This window comes from Rattus norvegicus, chromosome 6 (assembly GCF_021556685.1).
Source record: "Rattus norvegicus strain SHRSP/BbbUtx chromosome 6, alternate assembly SHRSP_T2T, whole genome shotgun sequence".
Lineage (NCBI taxonomy): Eukaryota > Metazoa > Chordata > Mammalia > Rodentia > Muridae > Rattus > Rattus norvegicus.
In genome coordinates, this window is record NC_141539.1 from 60383699 (window position 1) to 60409611 (window position 25913).

General features: G+C 36.5%; 1 protein-coding gene across 1 annotated transcript in view; it reads left to right on the forward strand.

Moving 5' to 3' along the window:
* Agmo (alkylglycerol monooxygenase) overlaps positions 1-25913 on the forward strand; it is a 343612-nt gene that overhangs the window by 150914 nt on the left and 166785 nt on the right. The window contains 3 exon segments of the mRNA NM_001135899.1: positions 2459-2593; positions 4097-4213; positions 25440-25522. Of these exon segments, the coding sequence (NP_001129371.1) occupies positions 2459-2593; positions 4097-4213; positions 25440-25522 (335 nt within the window).

Genomic DNA, 25913 nt, shown 5'->3' on the forward strand with positions numbered 1-25913 from the left:
CTGCTAGGTCAAGTATCTGTAAACACAAAACAGTTCATTCACCATCAGTAATAACTTACGCATCAGTGGCTCTTTTGTTTCTATTTTCTGTTTTTGGTTTTTTTGTTTTGTTTTGTTTTGTTTTGTTTTCCGGGGCTGGGGACCGAACCCAGGACCTTGTGCTTCCTAGGTAAGCGCTCTACCACTGAGCCAAATCCCCAACCCCTTGTTTCTATTTTCTAACACAGGACACACAGCTTCAGAGTATTTAATTTCTAGTTCAATTGTCAGCCATTAATTTAACCTTGCAAACCAAAACCCAGGTGCATTTAACTCATCTGTAACCTCCTTGCTTCACTGTGGCTTTGCACCCCAGCCATGGTCAATTGCTATCCTTCTTATATTGAAAGTCACTTCCGTGTATCCACAGTTGAAAATGCTGATGCTTATCTTCCTGTACCTTTCTACTGTGTGACACCTCTTCTATATTCTCAGAATGTCTCTCGGAAGACACAATCAATACATTCAGATCCTGACACGCAACCACATTACATTAAAATCAAATTAGAAAATTTACAGGAAAGCCCCCCTTTTCCTTGCTTCAGGTACATTTTTTCCTTAATATGAATAAATAAAGAAAAATGTAGAAGCTTCATTTCTCTAGGGAAGAGCTTTATAAACCTGGTGCCAAAGTGCCTCATATGACCATCTCTGTATAGGGGAGATTTGGCTCAGCAGCACTGTGGACTTAATTTGGAATAGATTATAGGTGAGGTTAATGTTATTGATGAATTCATAACACTTTTCAGCAACTCTTTGAGGAATATATTGCTTTTGTTTGTTTGTTTAATTTTTGAGGATAATGTGGTCATACCAGAGGAGAGATCGGTGAGTGGACATTGTAAGCACTAGGTTTGCAGAGTCAAATGAATGACTACTGTTTCAGTAAGTGCCTTCTTGAGACAGTCACAGGCACTCTTTAGCTACTGCTCATTTAAGGCAAGTGGGAAACCTCTACGTATCTCCTTTCAAAAAATGTTTTCTCCACCATGGTAGCTGTCACTTGGGGGCCTAAGATTTGTTTTCCTATGTGTTCATTTTAGCGAGAAACGTCAAGCTGGCAAGTCATGATAGTTAAGAGTTTTTACCACACATAGTATTTGCCTTCATTGACATCCCTGTGCATGAAGCTGAATTGCTGATGTAGGGTTTATCACTCCTCAAGGAACCTAGAGTTTGCTCCAGGACATGCAGGCCTATGCTCGGCTGGCTATTGTTCTGTATAGAGCGCTCACTCTGCTCTCTTTGGAAGACCCAAAGTTCCAGGGAATAATGAACCAAGTAAGTCAGGGAAACGACTTCATGCTACTGTGATATATTGTTCATGGGTAGTGTCCAAATGTGAACAAATAAAATTGAAGTACATTTTCAAAACAACCAAATGATTCAGTCTTTTAATGTGCGTTGGAAGTTCTAAACATACTAATCTTCCATTTTAGTAGTAGTCAAAAGCTCCAGGCGAAGCTTCCTTCTAACTTTTGCCTCATCTTCAGAAATTTCTCCATTAAGTCCCATAATAACTCATGTTGATTCTTGGAAGAGTTCAAGCAATCATAAAACCCATTTTTCTAATCTTAGCCATTTAAATTCAGCCGGGGACTGCTAAAATACCAGCAGGACCACAAATTCTGAGAGCAAATGCTTTTCTCCCCATTAATGTATTTCTATACAATGCAAACCTCACATTTAGAGTCTGGAGCGGATGCCCAAACCCTAGCAATATATTCAATCCTATGATGTATCATGGGTAGTTATGTGGAATGTTCTTATAGTTAAAATTTATTGAGCACTTATATGTGGGTATGTTTTTAATGTCTGTGTATATCAAATAAATGCTACTTAAAGAATGCTACCCCATTTAATGTAAAGGTCTCCCTCAGGTATCAAACTTTGGACCTCTACAATATGAAATGTTTGTGAATATATTTTGTTAGTATAATTTTTTTAACATAATAAATTATTATTTAAAAATATTTGAACTGATAAGCATTCTTATGACGGCTCCGTGTTCAACTGTAATATCCATCGAGCAACATGTTAGAAATGGAGTCAATAGTCATGGTTATTACTTTCATAACTTCATGTTTCTAGTTAATTTTCTTTGGAACAGCCTCAAAGTTGATTTATACTACTTTGTTGATTTGTAACCAACTACATTCTTTTCATTACAAACTTACAATTTCATTTAAGTTCAAAGGTATTGATAAGAAGAGACGCAGGCCAAAGATATACAGTACTTATAGAATTTATTAAAATACAGAGTGTGATAACATATCAATTATAATTTATGTTCTCATGCACAATGACTATTATAGACAGTATGTAAACACAGTGAATATTTAATAAGGTACGTAATGAGTTACACTTAATTTTCTTTTTTATGTTTGTCTAACTTGGAATAAACTTTATTTTTTTCAAGTTTCACCATTTACTCTATATATGGACAACATTCTGGGCCACACCTGGTTTCTGCCATAAGTTTTCTGTCCTATTTAAAGGACCAGGATGGGGTCCAGGTAAACCAAGACTTGGCCTGAGTGAAGAAATTCCAGAGGTAAGTATAGTGCATAACTTAAGAGTTGAGAGGCTACATATGTATCCCGTTTGCACCTTCATGTGTTATCTTCATGTGAAACTGTAAAATGGTGTTCCCTAGCATGATGTGTATGAATAGCTTAACAAGAAGACACCGCCATGAAGGGGCATTACCTACCAGTTAGGCCTTGGCTCATTACAGGGAGTTCAAGGTAGGAAGTAGAACAACTGGAGCTACTTTCTGAATCATTAAAACCTAAAGCAAGAGCCTCCTCTGATGTGTTTGTCTTCCACACAGAGACCTAGAACCCAAGAGACTGAAAGATCTTTAGAAATCAGGTTTATTCTTAATTTCATTTATGACAAAATGAAGTGCCCTAGATAGATGTTCCAGAATCGTGCCAAAACAATGCAATTGCTATGCCAAACCATGGCTGAATTTATTTCATATTAGAATAAATATATTAATAGTAGAAATAATTTTCAAAAAATAAAAAAAAATACCAGAAACCAAGAAATTTTTGTTTGTTTATTTTGGGTTTTTTTTTTCAAGACAAAATTTCTCTGTGTACCCCTAACAGTCTTGGAACTCACTCTGTAGACCAGGCTGGACTTAAATTCACAGATATCCACCTGCCTCTGCCTCCTGAATGTAGGGATTAAAGATTTGCACCAAAACCATTGGCTTATGATATCAAAAAGTTATTTAAATCTAAAATCTTATTCTAGAGAAAAATAAAAAAGTTTACGTCACAAGGAAAGAAACTATAGGAAAAGTCAATTTTCATTTAAAAGATGGTATTTTTAGAAAAAATCATGTCATATCATATAAAATATATTTTATTATATATTTATATATATTATAAAATAATATTTTATTATTGTAAATATCTTAAATTACTTACATATGTTTTAATTCCATAATTAGTTGTAGAGTAAGCTCCATATAGGTGGAAATACTTGATTATTTCTGCTTCCAAATGCCCAGGAAGGATGGTTTTGTCTTTCTTTCTCTTTATTTAAAAATAATCAAAATGCCAATTTTTAAATTATATGAGTACCTTCCTCTGCTTTATTCCAATAAAATTAAAAACAGTACTTCTAGAAATCTTAATAGCTTAGAAAATTATGTTAATAAAATACTATTTGATGTTGAATCGTGGTTACGTATGCTGCCCAAAGTCACCTGCCTTCTTTTCCTTGGTGTATTGCTAGACATGGTTCTAATTTATTATTCTTGCATATTGTAATTATGAATACCCATATAGATGAAGCACCTATGACTTTTCCATTTAAAGAAGACTAAATCATTACTAAAGGGCATAATATTTGGCATCAAGAAGCAACTCCCTTAATCTTCAGACAATTTTCTATCTAAGGAAATGAATGTCAAATTCTTTCAGAAAAAAGAAAACTGACAAAATCATGTTTCTGTAACTCATCTTTTCTCACAGTGTGAATTTTATGAAGAGAGATGAGCTGCAGCATTGAGTAAAGGAGATTGTCCTTCTTGTCTACCCAGGTTACAGGACAGGAAGTCCCTTTCACATCATCGGCGCCCCAGTTCCTGAAGATATATGCTGTCCTCCAGTTTGCCGTAATGCTGGTGTTTTATGAAGAGACCTTTGCAAATACAGCGGTAGGTACTATCTATTTTAATATAGTATGTGGAAAACATTTCTTTTAATTAAAGTAAATTCTTCCCTTGTGATGTGCTATTTTTCTTTATAATTGCTTTAAGTTGGGTAGGGGGGGGGATGTCATGGATTTTAATAAACAGGTAAGTTTATTTCCTCAAGAGCATTAAATGTAAATAAATTAGTTGAATCCAAGTGGTGTATTGTTAAATTGCAGTTTATTGAGTCCTGATTTCACCAGGTAGTTGGCAGTTTCTATCTGAACTACCAGGGGCAGTTGGCAGGAGTAGGGCAGAGTCCCTGGCAGGGAGTCGCGGTAGGTCAGCCGCTGCTGAACTTTTAGAGCCCTGATTTAGGTTTGTACCACATTGCCACACAGGTGCTGGGACTAACTCTAGAGAGCAGCATGGCAAGGGGCCATGCTGGAACGGCTTGAAGACCGCCCGGATCAGAAAGTACTTGGGGTCAGCGTGGAGGCCCCCCAAGTTATTGTTATTTCTACATGGCCCTAGGGTGCTGGAACTAACGGCAGGGAGTGACTGAGGGTTAGAGAGTTCCAGGGAGCCAGCCTGGAGAGGTGATGTGCTAGAACTGGCCAACTGAGATAAAGTTACCCGCATTGCCATGTGGCCCAACAGTGCCAGTGCTAGCACAGGATAAAAGGTTATTTTAGATTTAATATTTATGGCAACTGGAAGGCTGAAGATTGTTGCTCTTGTATGTTGTTGACAGGTGACTGTACCAAAATAGTTCTCTCTCTAACGTGCCTCATTTTGGGAAGCCATATTAGGCTTCCTGTATTTTTAGATAATATTGGTCGTTCTCAAATTTCTGACAGGATGGAAAACTAGTTATAACTTCATAGCCCACCCAGGCTATTTAACATTGAGAGAATACATATTCAATTGGATAGTTATCAAATAGTATGCAAGCTAACCAAGACATAACATGTAGATTTTAAACCTTTCTTAAGCATGATACATAACGAAATTTCCTATTTTATTGACAAAAATGATGGACTGGGTTTTAGGTATATTTTATACTTCATAAATTACAAAATAATAGTGTGTTCAGCTCACATTTTTAGAGAAATATTTTGTTTGTTTGTTTGTTTGTTAGTTTAATTAGACAGAAAGGGTGAAGTGTAGGTTGATGTCAATATGCAGGTGAGGGCTGGCACAGGTTAGGTCAAGGCCCATGATTGGGCAGTAAAAAGTAAGGCAGGACAAAGTTTTTGTAAGGTAGGAGAGAAGGGGAAAGAAGGAGAGATTCAAAATGGAGACAGAGGACAACCCAGATCCGGATGGCCTTGAATCTGAGAAGATTTGTAGTCTTGCACTTTGAGGAAGTAATGGAAAAATAGGTTCCTGAAAATGTGTGAAATTATTTTCTTTTGGTTTAGTGTTCAGATCGGAACTCAATTACATCTTCCCCTACTCTTTCCTCTCTCCAAAATCTTCCATAAAGTCCTCTCCACTATATTTCAAATGTATGATCTCCTTTTCATTAATTTTTATTGCATATATCTACATGTATGTATATGTGTATGTATGTATATACATATATTCCTGAATACAGCCTGTTGAGTCCATTTAAAGTTACAAGGCTAACCATTTTTGAGAATTTTAACTATCTGGTCTTCATACAGGACAGGGTAGAAACTTATGTTAACAATGGTTTGGATAAACATCAGATAAAAATAAATTTTAAGTTGGTCTCAGATCAGAGTTTGGGTATCTAACCAAAAAATAATTTCAAATTATTCCTATAGCTAATATATATTAGATAAAATAGTCTAACAATTATAAACCATGAGTTCAAAAACTAATTAGAAACTCATTTGAGCAGAAAAACACACAGGACAAATCGTGGGTTATAACCAAAGAATCAAACTATCAGAGTATTAAAAAGTAATATAATCAAAATACTAAGCACAATTAATAGTTTAATAAATAGGGGTTGGGGAATTAGCTCAGTGGTAGAGCGCTTGCCTAGCAAGTGCAAGGCCCTGGGTTCGGTCCCCAGGTTCGAAAAAAAATTTAAAAAATAGTTTAATAAATAGATTAAATGTAAAAAACTAATTTGTCTTTTAATTTTAAAATTTATTATTCTCTCATATATTCCCTTCCCTCTATTCCTCCCAGTTCCCTCACACTCCCCTTTCCTCTCAGATCCACTCGTTCTCAGTTTCCATTCAGAAAAGAGCAAAACAAGTCAGAACTTGTCTAGGCACAAACTGTCAAATCAAGGCTGGATGAAGCAACCCAGTAGGAGAAAAAGGATCCCAAGCGTAGGCAAAAGACTCAGAGACATCCGACTCCCATGGTTATGAGTCCCACAAGGACTTCAAACTGAACAGCTACAGCATATATTCAAAAGACATGTATGTAAAAGCTACATAATGGCTCATTAATTGTCCCTTCTGTCTCTGTGAGGTCCTGTGATCCCTGATTGAAACTAAAATACCATAAACTCTTCTGAAAATCACCTAAGTAGCTGAAACAAATGATGCTGGGGATTCATATTTAGTCTATGAATGGAAATCCAGCATGGTCAACTGTAGCATCTTCATGTTCTTAAAGAGGGAACAGAAAGACTTGAAGAGAAAAATCATAGTGAAAAAATACACTGTAAATGGAAAATAGAGTTGAGGCAAAATCAACATCTCCTTAATACATATATCATCTGATTATATACATTCAGCCAGTAATGCTTGGCTTGCAGTTACATATTAAAAGTAGTCTTGATGAATTGATAAAATGAACTGTGACTTAGTTTGCCTGCAGAGGTCAAGAAAATGGTGGCTAAAGGTATCAAATTGAATTCTTGTAGATAATCTTATTGAATTCATTTTAAACTTTGTAGAACATACCAAAGCTTTTCCCCCCAAAATTTCATGTCTCTATGTAATTGCCATTCACATATCCGCACTAAACCAATCACTAGCCCCAGGTCAAAATTGCACATGAGTGACAGTCTCTCCAAGTGTAACGCTAACTCCAGGATGCTCTGCTCACATGTATTTCTGAATTGTTCCATTTTCAATTCAAATTACTAGTTAAATACTTCTCCATTTAATAATTCAGTTTGGAACATTTGGATAAGTTTGTTTGAGTTCTCTCTATGTATATGCAATTAAAGGAAACTGTAGTAAAACATAGACTGGGATATATTAGCTGCAAGAGAAAACCATGACTGAGCTTCTATATTATATTTCATGAAATGAAAATAAAAATGATAATGGCCACATGTATACTTGCCTACTCTTTAGGTTCTGTTATATATTGCACAACTAATGAAAGAACTGTTGTGCTATGATGGCTTGTCATAAATGACAAAAGTGGCCGTCAAGAATTTCCTGGATGAGTAAACCACACAGTGGCCTTTTGAACTACCATAATCTTAGCATACACATGGAGCCATCAACCTGCCTAAACGACTAAACTACAGACGATTTTTCCTGGGTGTTCATGGAGATTGAATCTAGTACGTTTTACTTACCTCACTGCTAACAAAATTTAAGGGTGCTTAAGTCCTTTACATATGTAACATGGTATTTTCATATAGTGTAAGAGCATCTTACATTGTAGTTTAATCATGTCTAGGTTATTTGTACTTAAATAATGTTGTACTGCTTAGAGAAAAACGACATTGTACCTATGTTCAATATAAATAGTGTTTTTGCTACAATATAAATAGTGTTTTGTTTATGTTCTGTCTGTGGGTGTATGAATTATAGAATCCATAGACATGGGACACACTTTGTCACTGTTTACCATAAGCTCTTGGAATCATTTTCCTGAGTATCATAGAATTTGTTTATTTTTGGTTTTCTTGTTTAATACATGCATCCAAACTGTGCTGGAGTTATATGAGGTGTAGTAGTATTCAGATACTTCCGAAAGACAAAAAAAGCAAAGCTAGACACTTTCCCAACTGTAGATTATACTCGACATGTTCCAAAGTCAAGAATAACTTAAAGTACTTCTCTATTGCTTATATTTGTGTTATTATGTGTTTACAAATTTAAAACCAGAAATTTATCTGTTTTAAGAAATGGGGGCCTTCATTTCAATTTTCAGATAACATCCCCAATATTAAATTCATCCACAGAGTTAAACATTTGGGGGCAGGTGAGTAGATCTTGGGTAAAAATTAGGAAGGCAATCCACATATAAAGAGGCACACATGGATCTCAAATTTCCCTCCTATAATAAGATGAGTATAGAAGAAGCTGGTGTGATGGAGAGGCAAAGAGAATTATCAAGTGTTGAAACCCTTTTCAAGTTAAAGTTGGAGTTGGAGACCATTTCAGTCCTGATACAAATTAATTCTGAAGGGTACCTTTGCTTACCCACATATGTTTTTCCTTACTCAATAGTCACTATTTGACTCAGAAGAAAGCTTGCTTCAGATCAACATTACATAGTCCCTTTCTAGTATGTGGATTTCTGAAACATATGAAGACTTTAAATCCAAACCAAAGAGTTTTTCCCCCCAGATCTACTGTAAGCAATAATCATACAGAATGATTCTGACTGACTTGGGATGGGGGACCCTGCTGTGATCAGAGAGGCTTTTATGTTTATCCATACTAGAGCAGATAAGTACTTACTCATTTTGTATGTGAAACTGCAATGTTTGGGGTAAAAAAAATAATGCAATGGCCACCACAAAGTTGTGAGAGTCACATTCTTTTTTCTCTGGATTCTGTGCACCAGCAACTTAAATACAGTATGTAGTGGCCAGGCACACACTTTACATTAATTTTTTTTTAGTAATACTTATAAAATCAACTCTTAACCTGACAGCATCCACTTCAAGGGATAACGTTATGAGTAGATTCTTGAAATAGAAACTTGAACTGCATAAGCATATCCTTCAAAACAGATATTAAAAGCAAACTATTTTAAACAGGCACAAGGCTTCAGTATCTAAAAAGGTCTTTGGATATGGTGGGTAATAAAATTACAGACAACAGGCTTTAAAATAGATTACTTTGATGACATAGTTCAATTAAGCAAGGCATCTGGATATCAATTTAGAATGTATCAATTGGAACATAAATTTAGAAGCATATTATTGTAGTTTTAAATATCCCTGGATGCTCTCTGAAACACTAAAGCACTAGAAATTTATCAGGTTTTTTTTCCATTTTGACATTTTTAATGGATCCACTAAAAACATCAATACACTTAATTCTTGGGTAACTGGGTGTTGCTTGTGCAAATTAAATTGATCATGAACCTTATGCAGTTAGGTGTGGACTTTTGTGGACATTAGCCAGTGCTAATTATTTCATATAAATATTCCTGAGAAGGGTAAAGAAGTAAGAATTACACATTCCAGTGAGAAATATAATTTCATCTACTAAATTGTAATTCAAGAGTAAAGTCATTAGTTGTACTGCTATGAAAGATTGTGCCTGCAACTCCAGACTCGGAAAACAGAGGTATAAGGATTGCCAGAAGTTTGAGGGCAATCGAGTATACATAGCAAGCTACAGACTAGCTCAGGATATAGGGTGAGACCTTATCTAAAATAAACAGACAACTCATGCCAAATGGTTAAATATTAAATTTAGAATTACATTTATCTTCACATCATTAGTAAAATCTTCAGTTTGGTTAGTATTACTCAATTCCTTTAAAAATTATCCCATTGCAAAAACTCTAAATGCCTTAAGATTTAAGCACTGGGTGTGGGTATGTGAATGTGTATGCTCGGGCCCTGTGTCCAGAGGCATCAGATCTGCCTAGAGGTGGGACTTAGACATGGCTGTGAAAAGCCTGGCAAGGGTGCTGGGGACTGAACTCCAGTCCTCTGAGGATTAAAGTATTTTTCATACAATATAGTGTAATGTTTTCTTCTCTACCAGCTGCTCCCAGATCCATATCCAATCCATACTATGTTCTCTCTCTTTCAAAAAAAGAAAGAAAGGTAGAAAGAAGAAAAGGGAGGGAGGAAGGAAGGAAGGAAGGAAGGAAGGAAGGAAAGAAGGAAGGAAGGAAGAAAGAGAGACGGACAAGTAAGAAACAGAGAGACAGAGAGAGAGAGAGAGAGAGAGAGAGAGAGAGAGAAACACAGAGAGACAGAGACACAGAAACACACAGAGACAGAGACACACAGAGACACAGAGAGAAATAAGGCCAGTAAAAACAACAAAACAAAAAGAAAAAAAAATAAGAACAACAACAAAACGAAAACCAAACAATGCATAGTAAAATTAAGCAGAAAGTACACAGAAGTACCACTGAGTTTATTTTGTGTATTCAATCCCCTCCTGGGAATGAAAGCCACACTGGAGTGTGGTTGATATACACTGCAGCACTGCCTTGGAGAAAATGGATGTTCCCTTTGTTATTCTGGTTATCAACTACAGAAAAATTCTTGGTTAGAATTGAGACCCAGTGCGCACTTTCCCATCTCAGTTCTGAGCCTTGTCAGGTCTTGTGCATGCTGCTCTAGTCTCTGTGAGTTCATAAACTCCTGATTATGGACTATTCTTTCTAGTACTACAATTCAGTATTTAATTCAAATTTGGTCAGTCAGAGTCTGAAGATTTTTACAGTTACGTTTATTTATTAAAAGCAAACTATACAGAAACGAAGATTTTCTTTAAACCTCTTGTTATTCATTATGGCTTTTTATGAGGGCTTAAAATTTGTTTTCTTGTATGTTTTTATTACAAATAATAACAAATCAGAAGTGAAATTTGTATAAATTCATTTTAACAATTAATACATAGATTTTTAACAATTAATACGTAGATTATCTGTTATGATTACTAGCAAATAAAATTAAGCTGTAGTGAATACATGTGGGGAATTTGTCATGTAAAATGAACACAAAAGTGTGAGTCAATATCAAAACAGATATTTCTTTTTTCCCCCATGGTCTTCTCCACAGAGAACAAGAATTAGGTGGTATGAATTCAATATCAGGACTTTGGGTTTCTTGTATAAGCTTTTAAACATATTTACCATAGTGCCCAATACTCACATATTACATAATTTTGTAAGGACTATGTATGATGAAAAATGAAAATAATTGTTTAGTATTAAAGTCTTCTTTTCAGTCTTAGAGTAAAAAAAATTTGAGAACATCTGGGTCCTTTAAGGACTGTACAAATTAATATTAAATTATGTAACATATCAAATAATTTGTGTTTTAAAGAATTTAGCATCTAAATACTAAATTTCTGGTTAAATGGCTTAACTGGATTTGTATAAAACCTTAAATATTAGTATTAAGATTTAGTATAATAACTATTTATTTAATCTTTATTCAAATTATCAGCATTAAATGAGATGTATATACTTATTTGCTTAGCTTTTCAATAAATGTACATTTAGTATTATGCATCAGGGATCTAGGCTCATGCACACAGTCTTAAAAAAGTAGACATTCTAGTAAGAGGAGGCAGACAAGTAACAGAGGATGCACAGAGAAGACTTAAGTCAGAAGAAATACAATTAGGTCAATAATTACAGGGTGATGAGTATACTGTGTTTTATATGGATGGATGAAAGCACATATCTTCATGAAGACCTGAATTAAATGAGCTATAAGGATCACAAAGGAAGACATTCCAAGCAAAAGGAACAATAGATGCAAAGAACTTTGATTGGAGATGTGGTTGTTAGGAATACTTGAGTACCTACATGGCTGACAGATGACAACCAGGGACCAAGATGTGGTCAAGCAGGTCTTTAATCCCAGTTCTCAGGAGGGCTTGACAGAGTGACCAAAATGTCAAGGCTAGTGTGGGCTATATAAGGAGTTAGGGACTAAACAATCAAAATGGATTGAGTCATATCTCAACCTATCAATTAGTAAAATGAAAAATTATACTCATATAGGAAATGGAGAAATCAAGCTGGAAGCTTCATTCCTAGTAGTTTCCACAGTCCTAGAAGGTTCCATGAATGTTGTCAGTAGAGAAAGCAATAAGCAATCTTGCTCACTGATAAGCCTAGGCATTTATAAAAACAATCAGCCTGGCAGGGTATAACTACTGGTGACACTATTGGGGAACAAATGTGAGAGTATCCAATAACTTTTTGACTGACTTTAAAGTTCATCCCAAAAGATGGAACTCTTATCTGATACACTAAACTAGGTAAACATCTGTAGCTGGCTAGGTCATAGGTTCTAGAGAAGAATATCATACTCTCATTCTGCTAAAGTCAAAATAATAGACTGTCCCTAAATTCTTATCTCAATAACTATAAATTAATGCCTCTCTCAACACCAAGTAGAGAAGCTTCTTTTTGTGGTAGATGAAATTAATAAAAAGACTCCTAAATTCTTTAATATACAGAGAAAGACGATATACTCAGAATTAAATGATGCATTACTACCATAACCCTTTCTTCCAATATTCAGGAATCAAAATGGAAGAGACTGCAAAAAAATTTGAAGAGACAGAGTTTGTATTTGTCTGCACAAATCAATACTTAAATATATTTGGCAGAGCCATTGTGTATACAAACTCACAGCAACTCTAATTATATGATTAAGACTTAAACACGATCAAGTCAGCCAACAACCCCAAGATGGCCAGCAAAGTGATTATGAAGCCTCTCCCTTAGTTGTCAATTTATTGACAATTGATGGCTCGTGAGGGATGGCTAGTATGTTCTCCTCAGAGATGAAGAAAGGCTCTAAGACTACTCCCACTCCTACTGATGGCCCCATACCACTGCAAGGTAGCCCTGAAAGGACCAATGGGTTTATGAAGAGAGAAGGGGACACACAATAACAATATTGGGAAAAAGTGAAGTTGAGCAAATAAGGGAGGAATTAATTTGATCAAGATATATTATATTCATATAAAGAATTATCAAATGATAAAGTGATTAAATTCAAAATGTATGAAAGAAAGATTATTTTATTGGAGTATAAAAATGACAGGCTAGAATCAGGGGTTTTAGTTTTGCTTTGTGTGCTAGTTGAAATCCCTGAAAGTTTTAAAACCTGTGTGATATGATATATCTCATAATGTGAAAAAATAGCTCTAAAAACTAAAGGTATGTATAACAGAGAGAAAGATGATCTTAGAAGATGGAAAGTTAATTACAAAGGGTTTTCATTAACTGACGTGGAAGTCCTATTGGGACAGAACAGGATACTGGTTGAAGTGTTTGTCACAATTGTCTTCACTACAATACAGACATTTATAAGTGATATATAAAATGTGGACAAATAAAGATTCAAGGACATTTGTTTTGAGCAAATTGACACCTAAAGTTATATTTTCTTTAGTGTATAAAAGTAAGCCTGGATTAGGTGTAAAGAAGCCAAATGTGATGTACAAACATTAGGTGGACACCTATTAGCCCAGCATAGTGTCTTAGTTAGGGTTTCCATTGCTTTGAAGAGACACCATAACCAAGACAACGCTTGTAATTAAACATTTAATTGGGGCTGTTTATACAGGTTCAGAGTTTTAGTCCATTATCAACATGGCAGGAAGCACAGCAGCATCCAGGCAGGTATAGCACCTGAGGAGCTGAGAGTTCTACATCTTCATCCAAAGGAAGCCAGGAGCAGACTGTCCTCAGAGAGACAGGAGAAGGGTCTCAAAGCGCACACCCACAATGACATACTTCCTCCAACAAGGCCAGGCATCCTCCAGCAAGACCATCCCTCCTAATAGTGTCCCTCCCTAGGCCAAGCATATTGATACTACCACATTCCATTCCCTAGCTGCCATAGGCTTATTCAAACACATGAGTCTACGTGGACCATATCTAAGAATAGCATAATGAGAAATATATTTAGTCCAACCTCAAAGATCCCACTGGCTGTAATAGCACCAATGATGTTGAAAGTTCAAAGTTCAAAATCTCTTCTGAGATTCATGCAATCTCTAAACTATAATCCCTTAAGAAATTAAATAAAAAAAAGCAGATCACATTCCTCCAACATCATGCAGGATATACATTACCATTCCAAAATGTCACAGTGAGGAAATACTGGACCAAAACAAGACCAAAATCTAACTGGGAAAACTCCAACTCAGCATCTGCATGTCTGATATCAAAGTGCTCTTCAGATTTCCAGCTCCTTTATCTTTGTTGACTGCAACAAACTTCTTTTTCTTGGGCTGTTTCCATTTCTTCTAACCAACTTTCCTCAGCACATACCCCATGCCTATGTCATGTCTAAAATCTTGGGTCTTCAAGACAACATCAACTTTATAGCTTCTTGTTTTAATGTCTGGGATCCACACACAATCTTCTGGGTTTTGCAAAACGCTTGGGTCATTTCTCCAGCTTTGACTTCCATAGAATTCTAGGCTTTGGTGGAGTCCACTCACTGCTGCTGCTGTCCTTGGTGATCAGCCCATGGTACTGGTACTGGTATCTCCAATATGTTGGCATCTTCCATTGCAACTAGGCTTCACCAATAGCTTGTCATAGGCTCCATCTATGGTGCCATAACTCAACTTCTTTGCATGAGCCCTTCAGTCCTGGGCCGGAAATTGAAATTGAAGCTGCCTGTACCTTCATCAATGGCCTTTCCTGGTCTCACAATGCCAAGTTTCACCTGCTCTCCATGACCCATTTATACCTTCAAAACCAGTACCACCTGGATGACTCTTACACATTACCAAGTCCAGCTACTAGCATGAGTTACAATGTTGATTATCTCTGGAACACTGTTCCTTTGTGCTCTCAGAACACACCTCAGAAGACTTCACCTCAGTGATGCTAGTGTTTACTAAATCCCTGCTAATTTCTTAGCTCCATATTACCAGCGTCAATTGTCCCAGTAATCTTTCTTTATTCTTGACTTTAAAGCCAGAGCCACATGGCCAAAGCTGTCAAGATCTGCTGATTGCTGGTGATGGTACATGGCCTCGTGTTCTACTACATTATCACTAGCTCTCTGTTTTCCAACAACTTCACTCCCTAAGCTTGGCTGTCCTGGAACTTGATCTATAGATCTTCCTTGAACTTGGGTTTCTGCATGACTCTGTCTCCTTAGTTTTGGGATGAGAGGTGTGAACCACCATGCCTGGACCTAAGCTTTTTCTCTACTTGGAACTTGCTCTGTCCCAGGCTGGCTTTGACCTTAGAGATCTGCTTGCCTGTCTTCAGAGGTTAAAGGTGTGTACCACCATGCCTGGGTTAAACTTTCATGGCCACGATTCCTTAAGATCTGGATCAAGAACCTATGTCTTCCAGCCTCAATATTTGGATCACAGATGTGCCCTCCATTTCTCAATTGTACTTCATTCCAGATGAAAAGTCCAAATGAAAGCAATAACCAGGTCACAATAATGCTTAAATATAACTATCTGTTCTTCAATTGCAAGCATAGGTTTAGCTGGGTGAGATCTTGTCCCAAGGTAATCACTCTCTTAATTCCATTTAATAACCTTGAATATAGTATTTACTTCATTTCACTTCTTGGTGCCCCTTTATTTTTGAACCATATATCTTGTATTTTTCCTTTCTTATATATGCTACTTTTCATAAAAATGCTCTTCACAAGAGTGAACTTCAGTAATCACACAAAAGGATTTCTACCAGGACAGTTTAAGACTTTCTTTGTCAAAGCCATTAATCTAAATCTCTTCACATTAGCCTCAGGCATACTCTTTGGACAATGGCAAAAAGCAGCCACATTCTTCACTAAAATACCACAAAACAGTCTTTGGTCACATATTAAAATTCTTCTCTGAAACCTCTAGAGTCAGCCTTCCACAGTTCAAATAAGTCCCAACAAAAATCTTCCATATTCCTATATACAGCCCATTGAGATCTTTATTATAGCCCATTAAGATCCATTTAAAACATTCAGCAGCTTTCGAATCCAAACTCCCCAAATCCAAACAAAAGCTGATCAGGTCTATCACAGCAATCCTCCAGTCCCTAGTATCAACTTCTGTCTTAGTTAATGTTTCCATCGTTGTAAAAAAAGATGAGCAAGGCAACACTTATAAGGACAACATTTAATTGGCACTAGATTATGGTTTCAGAGTTTCAGTCCATTATTATCATGGCAAGAAGTACAGCAGTGTCTAGGTAGGCATGGCTCTGGAGAAGGTGAGCATTCTACATCTTCATTCAAAGGAAGGCAGAAGCAGACTGTCCTCAGGCAGCTAGGAAGAGAATCACATATTCAAACCAGCACAGAGTAATCAAAAGACAAGTAGATTTTTAAATGACCTTGGTATCTACTCACCCATTATTTGGTAGCAAATTAGTACAACAAGGAGTCCTTTTTGTTTCTACTCATAACCTTCCAAGCAAAGCCAAAAAATACTTTGTTTTGAGTCTCCTAAGGTATCTAGAGGTATTTATATTTAATTTTGTTTTTAACATAATCATGAGATTGAAATGGTATTAACCTAAACATTTAAGCATAGCAGCAAAAATTCAAATCACAAATCTATCACATGCCTTTTATTTTAGTTTTTGCTAAAGTCCTATTTTATGTAAAATGCACTTAGATGTTATGTAATTTTCCCATAGTCACTTGTCTAATAACTATGTGTATGTTGCACCAAATCATTTAAATATGTTTCCATAATTGAGTATTAATATACTCAAGGACACATTAGTTATTTTTATACCTAAAAAAAATATTTCAAAGCAGCAGTTACTACTGGCCACATAAGAATAACAGAGCTCCCAATTTCCTAGTGTTGCAACAGAACACCACCTACAACTTCCCTTTCCCACTGTGCATGCCTCTAATGGACCCCAAAAAGCATCCACTGATGCCCTTCCCTTCTCACATCATAGCTGTTCCCAAGTCTTATGCTCAATCAACCATTTTCCATGCCTGCCAGAAGACCAGGTAGGAAGTTCATGGATCTTCTCCAATTTCAGTTACCACAAACCCAATTCTTGGGGTCCAAGCTAATATCCAAATTAATAAGAATCAGAAAAGAGAAGGGGAACATAATAACAAACACCAAGGATATACAGAGAAAAAGAACATATTTTAGAAATCTGTACATTACTGATTCGAAAGAAAACTCTAAAAGAAACAGATCATTTCTTCCATAGGTACCCCTTACCAAAGTTAAATCAGGATCTGATAAACAATTAAAGTGGACCGTGTGGTTGTTTGAATAAGTATGGCTCCCATATATTCGTGTGTTTTAATGCTTGACCACAGGGAGTGTCACTATTAGGAAGTATGACCTTATTGGCAAAAATGTGGCCTGTCTAGAGGAAGTATATCACTGAAGGCGGCACATTGAGGGCTTACATGCTCAAGCTATACCCAGTGTGAAACACATCTAATCTCCTCCTGGCTACCTTTGGCTCAAGATGTAGAACTCTCTGCACCTTCAGAATTATGTCTGCTTGCACTCTGCCATGCATGCCACCATGATAATAATGGACTACACCTCTAAAGCTGTAAGCCAGCCCCAATTAAATGTTGTCCTTTATAAGAATTGCCTTGATCACAGTGACTCTTCAAGTATGTAAACCAGAACTAAGACAGAAGTTGGTACTGACAGCAGCCAAGAGGAGATTGCATGTGTTTGACACTGAGCATAGCTTTAAACATTTAAGAACCCAAAGCCCCACCTCCACAATTATGCACTTTTTCTAAAAAGGACAAACATCCTCGAATAAAACCAAACCTCCTAATAGTGCCACTCCCTATGGCCAACATTCAAACACATGAATCTATGTGGAACTTACCGATTTGTTTTGCAGATTTTCTGAACTTATATTTCAAATGTTATCCACTTTACCCCCAATTTTATCCCATTTGCCCCACGCTCCCTGCTTCTACGAAGATGATCCCACCCCCACGCACCCACTCCCACCTCCACACCCTAGCATTTCCTTACACTAGAGAAATGAGCTTTCACAGGACCAAGGGCTTCTCCTCCTATTGATAACAGACAATGCCATCCTCTGCTATATATGCAGTTGGTGTCATGGGACCCTCCATGTGTACTCTTTGGTTGGTAGTTTGGTCCCTGGGAACTCAAGGGAGTCTGTTTGGTTGATACTGTTACTCTTCCTACTGGGTTGAAAACTCCTTCAGCTGCTTCAGTCCTTTAACTCTTCAATTAGGGACCCAGAGCTTAGTCCAATGGTTCGCTGCAAGAATTCTCATCTGTATCAGTAAGTCTCTGGCAGTGCCTCTCAGGAGACAACTATGTCAGGCTCCCGTCAGCAAGCACATCTTAGCATCAGCAATAGTGACTGGGTTTGGCAGCTGCATATGGGATGGATTCCAGGTGGGGCACTCTCTGAATGGACTTTCCTTCAGTCCCTGCTCTATTCTTTGTCCCTGTATTTCCTCCCATGAATATTTTATTCTCTCTCTTAAGAAAGACTGAAGTATCCACATTTTGGTCTGCCTTCTTAAGCTTCATATAGTCTGTGAATTGTTTCTTGGGTATTCCTAGCTTTTAGACTAATGTCCACTTATCAGTAAGTGCTTACCGTATGTGATCTTTCGTAAATGGGTTACCTCATTCGAGGTGGTAGTTTCTAGTTCCATCCATTTGCATAAGGACTTCATGTAGTCATTATGTTTAATAGCTGAGTAGTAGTACTCCATTGTGTAAATGTACCACATTTTCTGTATCTACCCTCTGTTGAAGGACATCTGGGTTCTTTACAGCTTCTAGCTATTATAAATAAGGCTGCTAGGAACATAGTGGAGCACGTGTCCTTGTTATATGTTGGAGATTTTTGGGTACATGCCCAGGAGTGGTATTATGTTCAGTTATCTGAGGATTCTCCACACTGTTTTCCAGAGTGGTTGCAGTCCCTCCAACAATGGAGGAGTGTTTCTCTTTCTCCACATCCTTGTGAGCATCTACTGTTACCTAGTTTTTGATCTTAGCCATTCTGACAGGTGTGAGGAGGAATCTCAGGGCAGTTTTGACTTGCATTTCCCTGATGACTAAGGATGTTTAACATTTCTTTAGGTGCTTCTAGGTGATTCCATATTCCTCGGTTGAGAATCCCTTTTTAGCTCTGTACCTCACTTTTTAATAGGATATTTGGTTCTCTGGAGACTAACTCCTTGAGTTCTTTGTCTATATTAGAAATCAGTCCTCTATGGGATGGAGGATTGTTAAAGATCTTATCCTAATCTATTAGTTGCCGTTTTGTCCTACTGACAGTATTCTTTGCCTTATAGAAGCTTTGCAATTTTATGAGGACCCATTTGTGTATTCTTGATCTTAGAGAATAAGCCATTAGTGTTCTGTTCAGGAAGTTTTCCCTGTACCTATGTCTTCAAGGCTCTTCCCTGATTTCTCTTCTTTCAGTTTCAATGTATCTGGTTTTATGTAGAGTCTTAAATCCATTTGGACTTGAGAACTGTACAAGGCGATAAGAATTGGTCGATTTGTAGTCTTCAACATGCTGACCACCAGTTGAACCACCACCATTTGTTGAAAATGCTGTCTTTTTCCACTGGATGGTTTTAACTCCTTTGTAAAAAAAATCAAGTGACCATAGGTGTGTAGGTTTGTTTCTGGGTCTTCAATTCTATTGCCTTGATCTACCTGCCTGTCTCTGTAGCAATACCAGGCAGTTTTTATCACAATTGCTCTGTAATACAGCTTAAGGTCAGGGATGATGTTTCCCCCAGAATCTCTTTTATTGTTGAGAATAGTTTTCGCCATCATGGGTTTTTTGTTACTCCAAATAAATTTGTAAATTATTCTTTCTAACCCTATGAATAATTGAGTTGGATTTTTTTAATGGGGATTGCATTGAATCTGTAGATTGCTTTTGGCAAGATGGCCATTTTCATGACATCAATCTTGTCAATCCATGAGCATGGGAGATTGTTCCATATTCTGTGATCTTTGAATTCTTTCTTCAAAGACTTGAAGCTCTTGTCATACAGATCTTTCACTTGCTTGGTTAGAGTCATACCAATGTATGTTTTACTGTCTGTGACTATTGTGAATGGTGCCATTGTCCTAATTTCTTTCTCAATCTGTTTTTCCTTTGAGTAAAGGAAGGCTATTGATTTGAGTCATTATTATATCCAGCCAATTTGCTGAAGTTGTTTTTTCAGGTTTAGGAATTCTCTGGTGCAACTTTTCGTGTCACTTAAGTATACTATCATATCATCTTCCAATAGTGATATTTTGATTTCTTTCATTCCAATTTGTATCCCTTGTACTCTTTTGTTGTGTAACTACTCTGGCTAGGACTTTGGGTACTATATTGCATAGGTAGGTAGAGGGTGGGCAGCCTGGTCTAGTCCCTGATTTTAGTAGGATTGCTTCAAATTTTTCTCCATTTAGTTGGATGTTGGCTACTGGTTTGCTGTAATTGCTTTTACTATGTTTAAGTATGGGTCTTGAATTCCTGATCTTTTCAAGTCTTTTATCATGAAGAGGTGTTGAATTTTATCAAACGCTTTCTCAGAATCTAATGAGATGATCATGTGGTTATTTTTTTTCTTTGAGGTTGTTTATATAGTATATAGTGGATTACTTTGGTGGATTTCCATATATATTGAACCATCCCTGAATCCCTAAGATGAAGCCTTCTTGATCATGTTGAAGGTCATTTTGATGTGTTCTTGGATTTGGTTTGCATGAATTTTATTGAGTATTTTTGCATCTATTTTCATGAGGGAAATTGTTATGATTTTCTCTTTCTTTGTAGGGTCTTTGTGTGGTTTAGGTATAAGCTTAATTGCGGCTTCATAGAAGGATTGGGTAGTGTGCTCCTTCAGTTTCTATTTTATAGAATAGTTTAAAGAGTATTGGTACTATGTCTTCTTTGAAGTCTTATAGAATTCTGCAGTAAGCCCAAGTGGTCCTGAGATTTTTTTTGGTTGGAGACTTTTAGACTGCTTCTAATTTTGGAGGCCTGGGATTATGGAACTGATTAAATGGTTTATCTGATCTGATTTAACTTTGGTCCCTGATATCTGTCTAGAAAATGTACTACTGACTACATATTTTTCAGTTTTTTAGTAAGATCTGATAATTTTTGGAATTTCCTCAGTTTCTGTTGTTGTGTTTCCCTTTTCATTTCTGATTTTGTTAATTTGGATACTATCTCTGTGCTCTCTTGTTGGTCTGGCTAAAAGTTTTTCTTATTGATTTTCTCAAGGAACCACTTCCTGGTATTGTTGATTCTTTGTATGCTTCTTTTGTTTCCACTTGGTTGATCTCAGCCCTGAGTTTGAGTGTTTCCTGATGTCTACTCCTCTTGGGTGTATTTGCTTCTTTTGGTTCTAGATCTTTCAGGTGTGCTGTCTAACTGTCAGTGTATGCTCTCTCCTGTTTCTTTTTGGAGGGACTCAGGGATATGAGTTTTCTTTTAGCACTGCTTTCATTGTGTCCCATAAGTTTGGATATATTGTGCCTTTGTTTTCATTAAATTATAAAAAAAATCTTTAATTTTTTTCTTTATTTCTTCCTTGACCAAGTCATCATGGGGTACAGTGTTGTTCAGCTTCCATGGGGTATATGTGTGTTTTCTGTTGTTTAATTGTTACTGAAGACCAGCCTTAGTCCATGGTGATCGGATAGGATGCATGGAATTATTTCAGTCTTCTTGTGTCTGTTGAGGCTGTTTTGTGATCAATTATATGATCAGTTTTGGAGAAGGTACCATGAGGTGCTGAGAAGAGGGCATATTCTTTTGTTTTAGGAAGAAATGTTCTATAGATATCTGTTAAGTCCATGTGGTTCATAACTTCTGTTAGTTTCATTGTGTCTTTGTTTATTTTATGTTTCCATGATCTGTCCACTGATGAGCGTGGAGTGTTGAATTCTCCCACAGTTATTGTGTATGATGCAATGTATGCTTTGAGCTTTAGTAAAGTTTCTTTTGTGAATGTGGATGCGTTTGCATTTGGAGCATAGATGTTCAGAATTGAGAATTCATCTTGGTAGATTTTTTTTTCTTTGATTAGTATGAAGTGTTCTTCTGCCCCTTTTTTCATAACTTTTGGTTGAAAGTCGATTAAATTCCATGTTAGAATGGCTACTTCTTGGGACCATTTGCTTGGAAAATTGTTTTCCAGCCTTTTACTCTGAAGTAGTGTCTATCTTTGTCACTGAGGTACATTTCCTGTATGTAGCAAAATGCTGAATCCTATTTAAGTATCCAGTCTGTTAATATATGTCTTTTTATTGGGGAATTGAGCCCACTGATGCTAAGAGATATTAAAGATAGTGATCCTTGTTTCCTGCTATTTTTGTTGTTAGAGGTGGAACTATGTTTGTATGGCTCTCTTCATTTGGATGTATTGCAAGGAGATTACTTTCTTGATTTTTTTAGGGTGTAGTCTCCCTCCTTGTGTTGGAATTTTCCATCTATTATCCTCTTGATAATAATACTGGCTTTGTCAAAAGATATTTTATAAATTTGGTTTTGTTATGGAATATCTTAGTTTCTTCATCTGTGGTAATTGAGAGTTTTGCTTGAATAAAGTATCCAGGGCTGGCATTGTTGTTCTCTTAGGGTTTGTATGACATGTGTCCAGGATCTTCTAGCTTTCATAGTCTTTGATGAGAAGTCTGGTTTAATTCTGATAGGTCTGCCTTCATATGTAACTTGACCTTTTCCCCTTACTACTTTTAATATTCTTTCTTTGTTTTGTGCATTTGGTGTTTTGACTATTATGTGACTGTGACTGAAGGAATTTCTTCTCTGGTCCAATCTATTTGGAGTTCTGTAGACTTCTTGTATATTTATGGGCATCTCTTTCTTTACGTTCTTTCTTTTATAATTTTGTTGAAGACTTTTACTGGCCCTTTAAGTTGGGAGTCTTTGCTTTTTCTATAACAATTATCTTTAGGTTTGATCTTCTCATTGTGTCCTAGATTTCCTGGATGTTTTGGATTAAGAGGTTTTTTTTGCATTTTACATATTCTTTGATGGTTATTTCAATATTTTCTATGGTGCCTTCTGCCCCTGAGAATCTCTCTTCTATCTCTTCTGTTCTTTTGGTGATGCATCAATGACTCATGATCTCTTTCCTAGGTTTTCTATACCCAGGGTTGTCTCTCTTTTTTGATTTCTTTATTGTTTCTGTTTGTAGTTTTAGATCTGGATTGTTTATTTCAATTACTTCACCTGTTTGCTTCTGTTTTCTTGTAACTCTTTAAGCGATTTTTTTTTTTTTATGTTTCTACTTGTTCATCTGTTTAGTCCTGTATTTCCTTAAGGGAGTTATTTATGTCCTTCTTAAAGTTCTCTATCATATTCATGACATATGATTTTAAATCCAAATCTTGATTTTCTGGGTTCTTGGGATATCCAGTACTTGCTTTGGTGGGAGAACTGGGTTCTGATGATGCCAAGTAGTCTTGGTTTCTGTGGCTTAGGTCCTTGTGTTTGCCTTTTGCCATCTGGTTATCTCTGACATTAGTTGGTCTTGCTGTCTGACTGGAGCTTGTCCCTTCTGTATGCTTGTGAGTCTGTTATCTTAGGAATAAAAGCACTTCTGGAGACCAGCTCTCTCCAGGCAGGCATTGAGTCCAGAGGGCTGTGGGACAGCCTTAGTTCTGGGCACAGATGGAGACAGGAATGGTCCCAGACTGTTCAGATGTTCCTGTGCCCTGTGCGCTCCTCGAGGGTCCCCGTTTGGACAATTAGTGGAGTGAAAGTGGATTCTCAGCTGTGGCCTTAGGAGTGAGAGTGCTCCTGGGAGTTCAGCTCTCCCTGGGCAGGTTTTGGGTCTGGAAGGCTGTGGGACAGTCTTAGCTCTGGGTGCAGATGAAGACCAGAAGCGGACATACCTATTCAAATCAACACATTCCACTCCCTTGCCTCTATAACTTATAGCCATAACATAATGCAAAACGTGTTTAGTCTAGTTTCAAACGTCTCCATAGTTTATCACAATCTCAACAAGGTTTAAAACTCCAAAGTTCAAAGTCTCTTCTGAGACTCATACAATGTCTTAAGTGTAATCCCCTACCTAATTTAAATAAAAAGGCAGATTATATGCTTCCAACTTATAATGGCATGGCATAGGCTGTGCATTCCCATTCTAAAACATATGGGAGGTGTGAAAATATTGGACCAAAAGCAAGACTGAAAACCAGCTGGGCAAACTCTAAATTCTGTATCTCCATACCTGATGTCAAAATGTTATTCAGTTCTCTAACTCATCTCAGGTTCAAGACTACAGCACCCTTCTCTCTCTTGGCCTTATTCTACTCTCTGTTAGCATCTTTCCTCAGCAGATATCCCATAGTGCTGGCATCTCTAGCATTTTGATCTCCAAATCCGTCCAGGCTTTACCTTCACAGCTTCATGCAATGGCCTCCCACCTATCTAACCTCAGTAACTTTTCTTAGTCACTTAAGGAGAGTTTTCTATTCTTTTTTTCTTTTCTTTTTTATTCTTTCATTGAACAAGTTTTATTTACATTTTGAATGTTATCGTCTTTCTTGTTCTCTCAAGTCAGAACTACTTGGCTGAAGCTACCAAATTCTGCTGCATTCTGTGTCTGGAACATGACCCTTTTGTCCAATTACATTTTCACCAGCTTCTGATGCTAAGGAGCTGCACAACTTCAAATGTGTTGGGCTCTCTCATATCAATAATTAATCAAGAATATGTCCCCACAGTATTGACTGGTCAATCTTTTGGAGGAATTTTCTCAGTTGAGGTTCTTTCTTCTTGTTGACTCTAGCTTTCATATAAAAAATTGAAAAATGAAAATAAATATGAAACCACTAGCCAACACAGCTCTTCTGAATACATTTTCTTTTATATATTACTTATATGAATAAAGTTTGTAATTCTAGCTAGAATGAATTGTTCAGGTTAAAAATATGTACAAGAACATAATATTTATTTCTTAAATGTAAATGTTTTATCCATGATTAGGGACTCAGATGCTTCAAATATTTAAAGAAATCAAAAATTTAAAGGAGACAATAAAAATAACAGTTTAAAAAAAAAGTTCCTGGGGTTGGGATTTAGCTCAGTGGTAGAGCGCTTGCCTAGCAAGCGCAAGGCCCTGGGTTCGGTCCCCAGCTCCAAAAAAAAAAAAAAAAAAAAAAAAAAAAAAAAAAAAGAAAAGGAAAAAAAAAGTTCCTGATGAAAATATATGTTTCCTTGATGAGGTTTTCAATTGGCACTAGAAAACACTAAAAGTCCTCTGTTTCCATTGTGAAGAGAGTATCAAAAGGTATTCTGGAAAGTACAGACTGTTTCCACAGCAGCATTGGCTGCTAATGCTCCTCCTAAATCCTCTAAAGAATTCTTTCCTTTGACCTCTGTGTTTGTTTGACAGGTATTATCTCAGGTAACTATTCTCCTGAGGATCTGCTTCATTATTCTGACCTTGACATCCATTGGTTTCCTTCTGGATCAAAGGCAAGAAATGAATTTTTCACACCACTATGAAATATCAGAATAATGTGGACTTCATAATTTAATTTTTAAAACTTAGTATTTGTACCATTGTTTTAAATTGGTGAACTATATCAGTTTTTCTCCTAAGCCATTTTTTTATTGATTAAAGCAAAAAACAGTAGACTACTAAAGAGAGCCTCACATGCCTTATACTCTAGACATATATTTGTTGATATTTTATTGTTTTGGCGTAGTTTATCACTGTTTTAATTAGACAATAAATTGTTAAAACAGGTTTTCCTTAGAAGATATATTTTCTTAGGATTTTAACACAATATTCAAAGTACTTTAGAAACATACCACTCAATTATGTTAAATACTTCTCTTGAAAAGCAAAAGTAAATTTTATTGC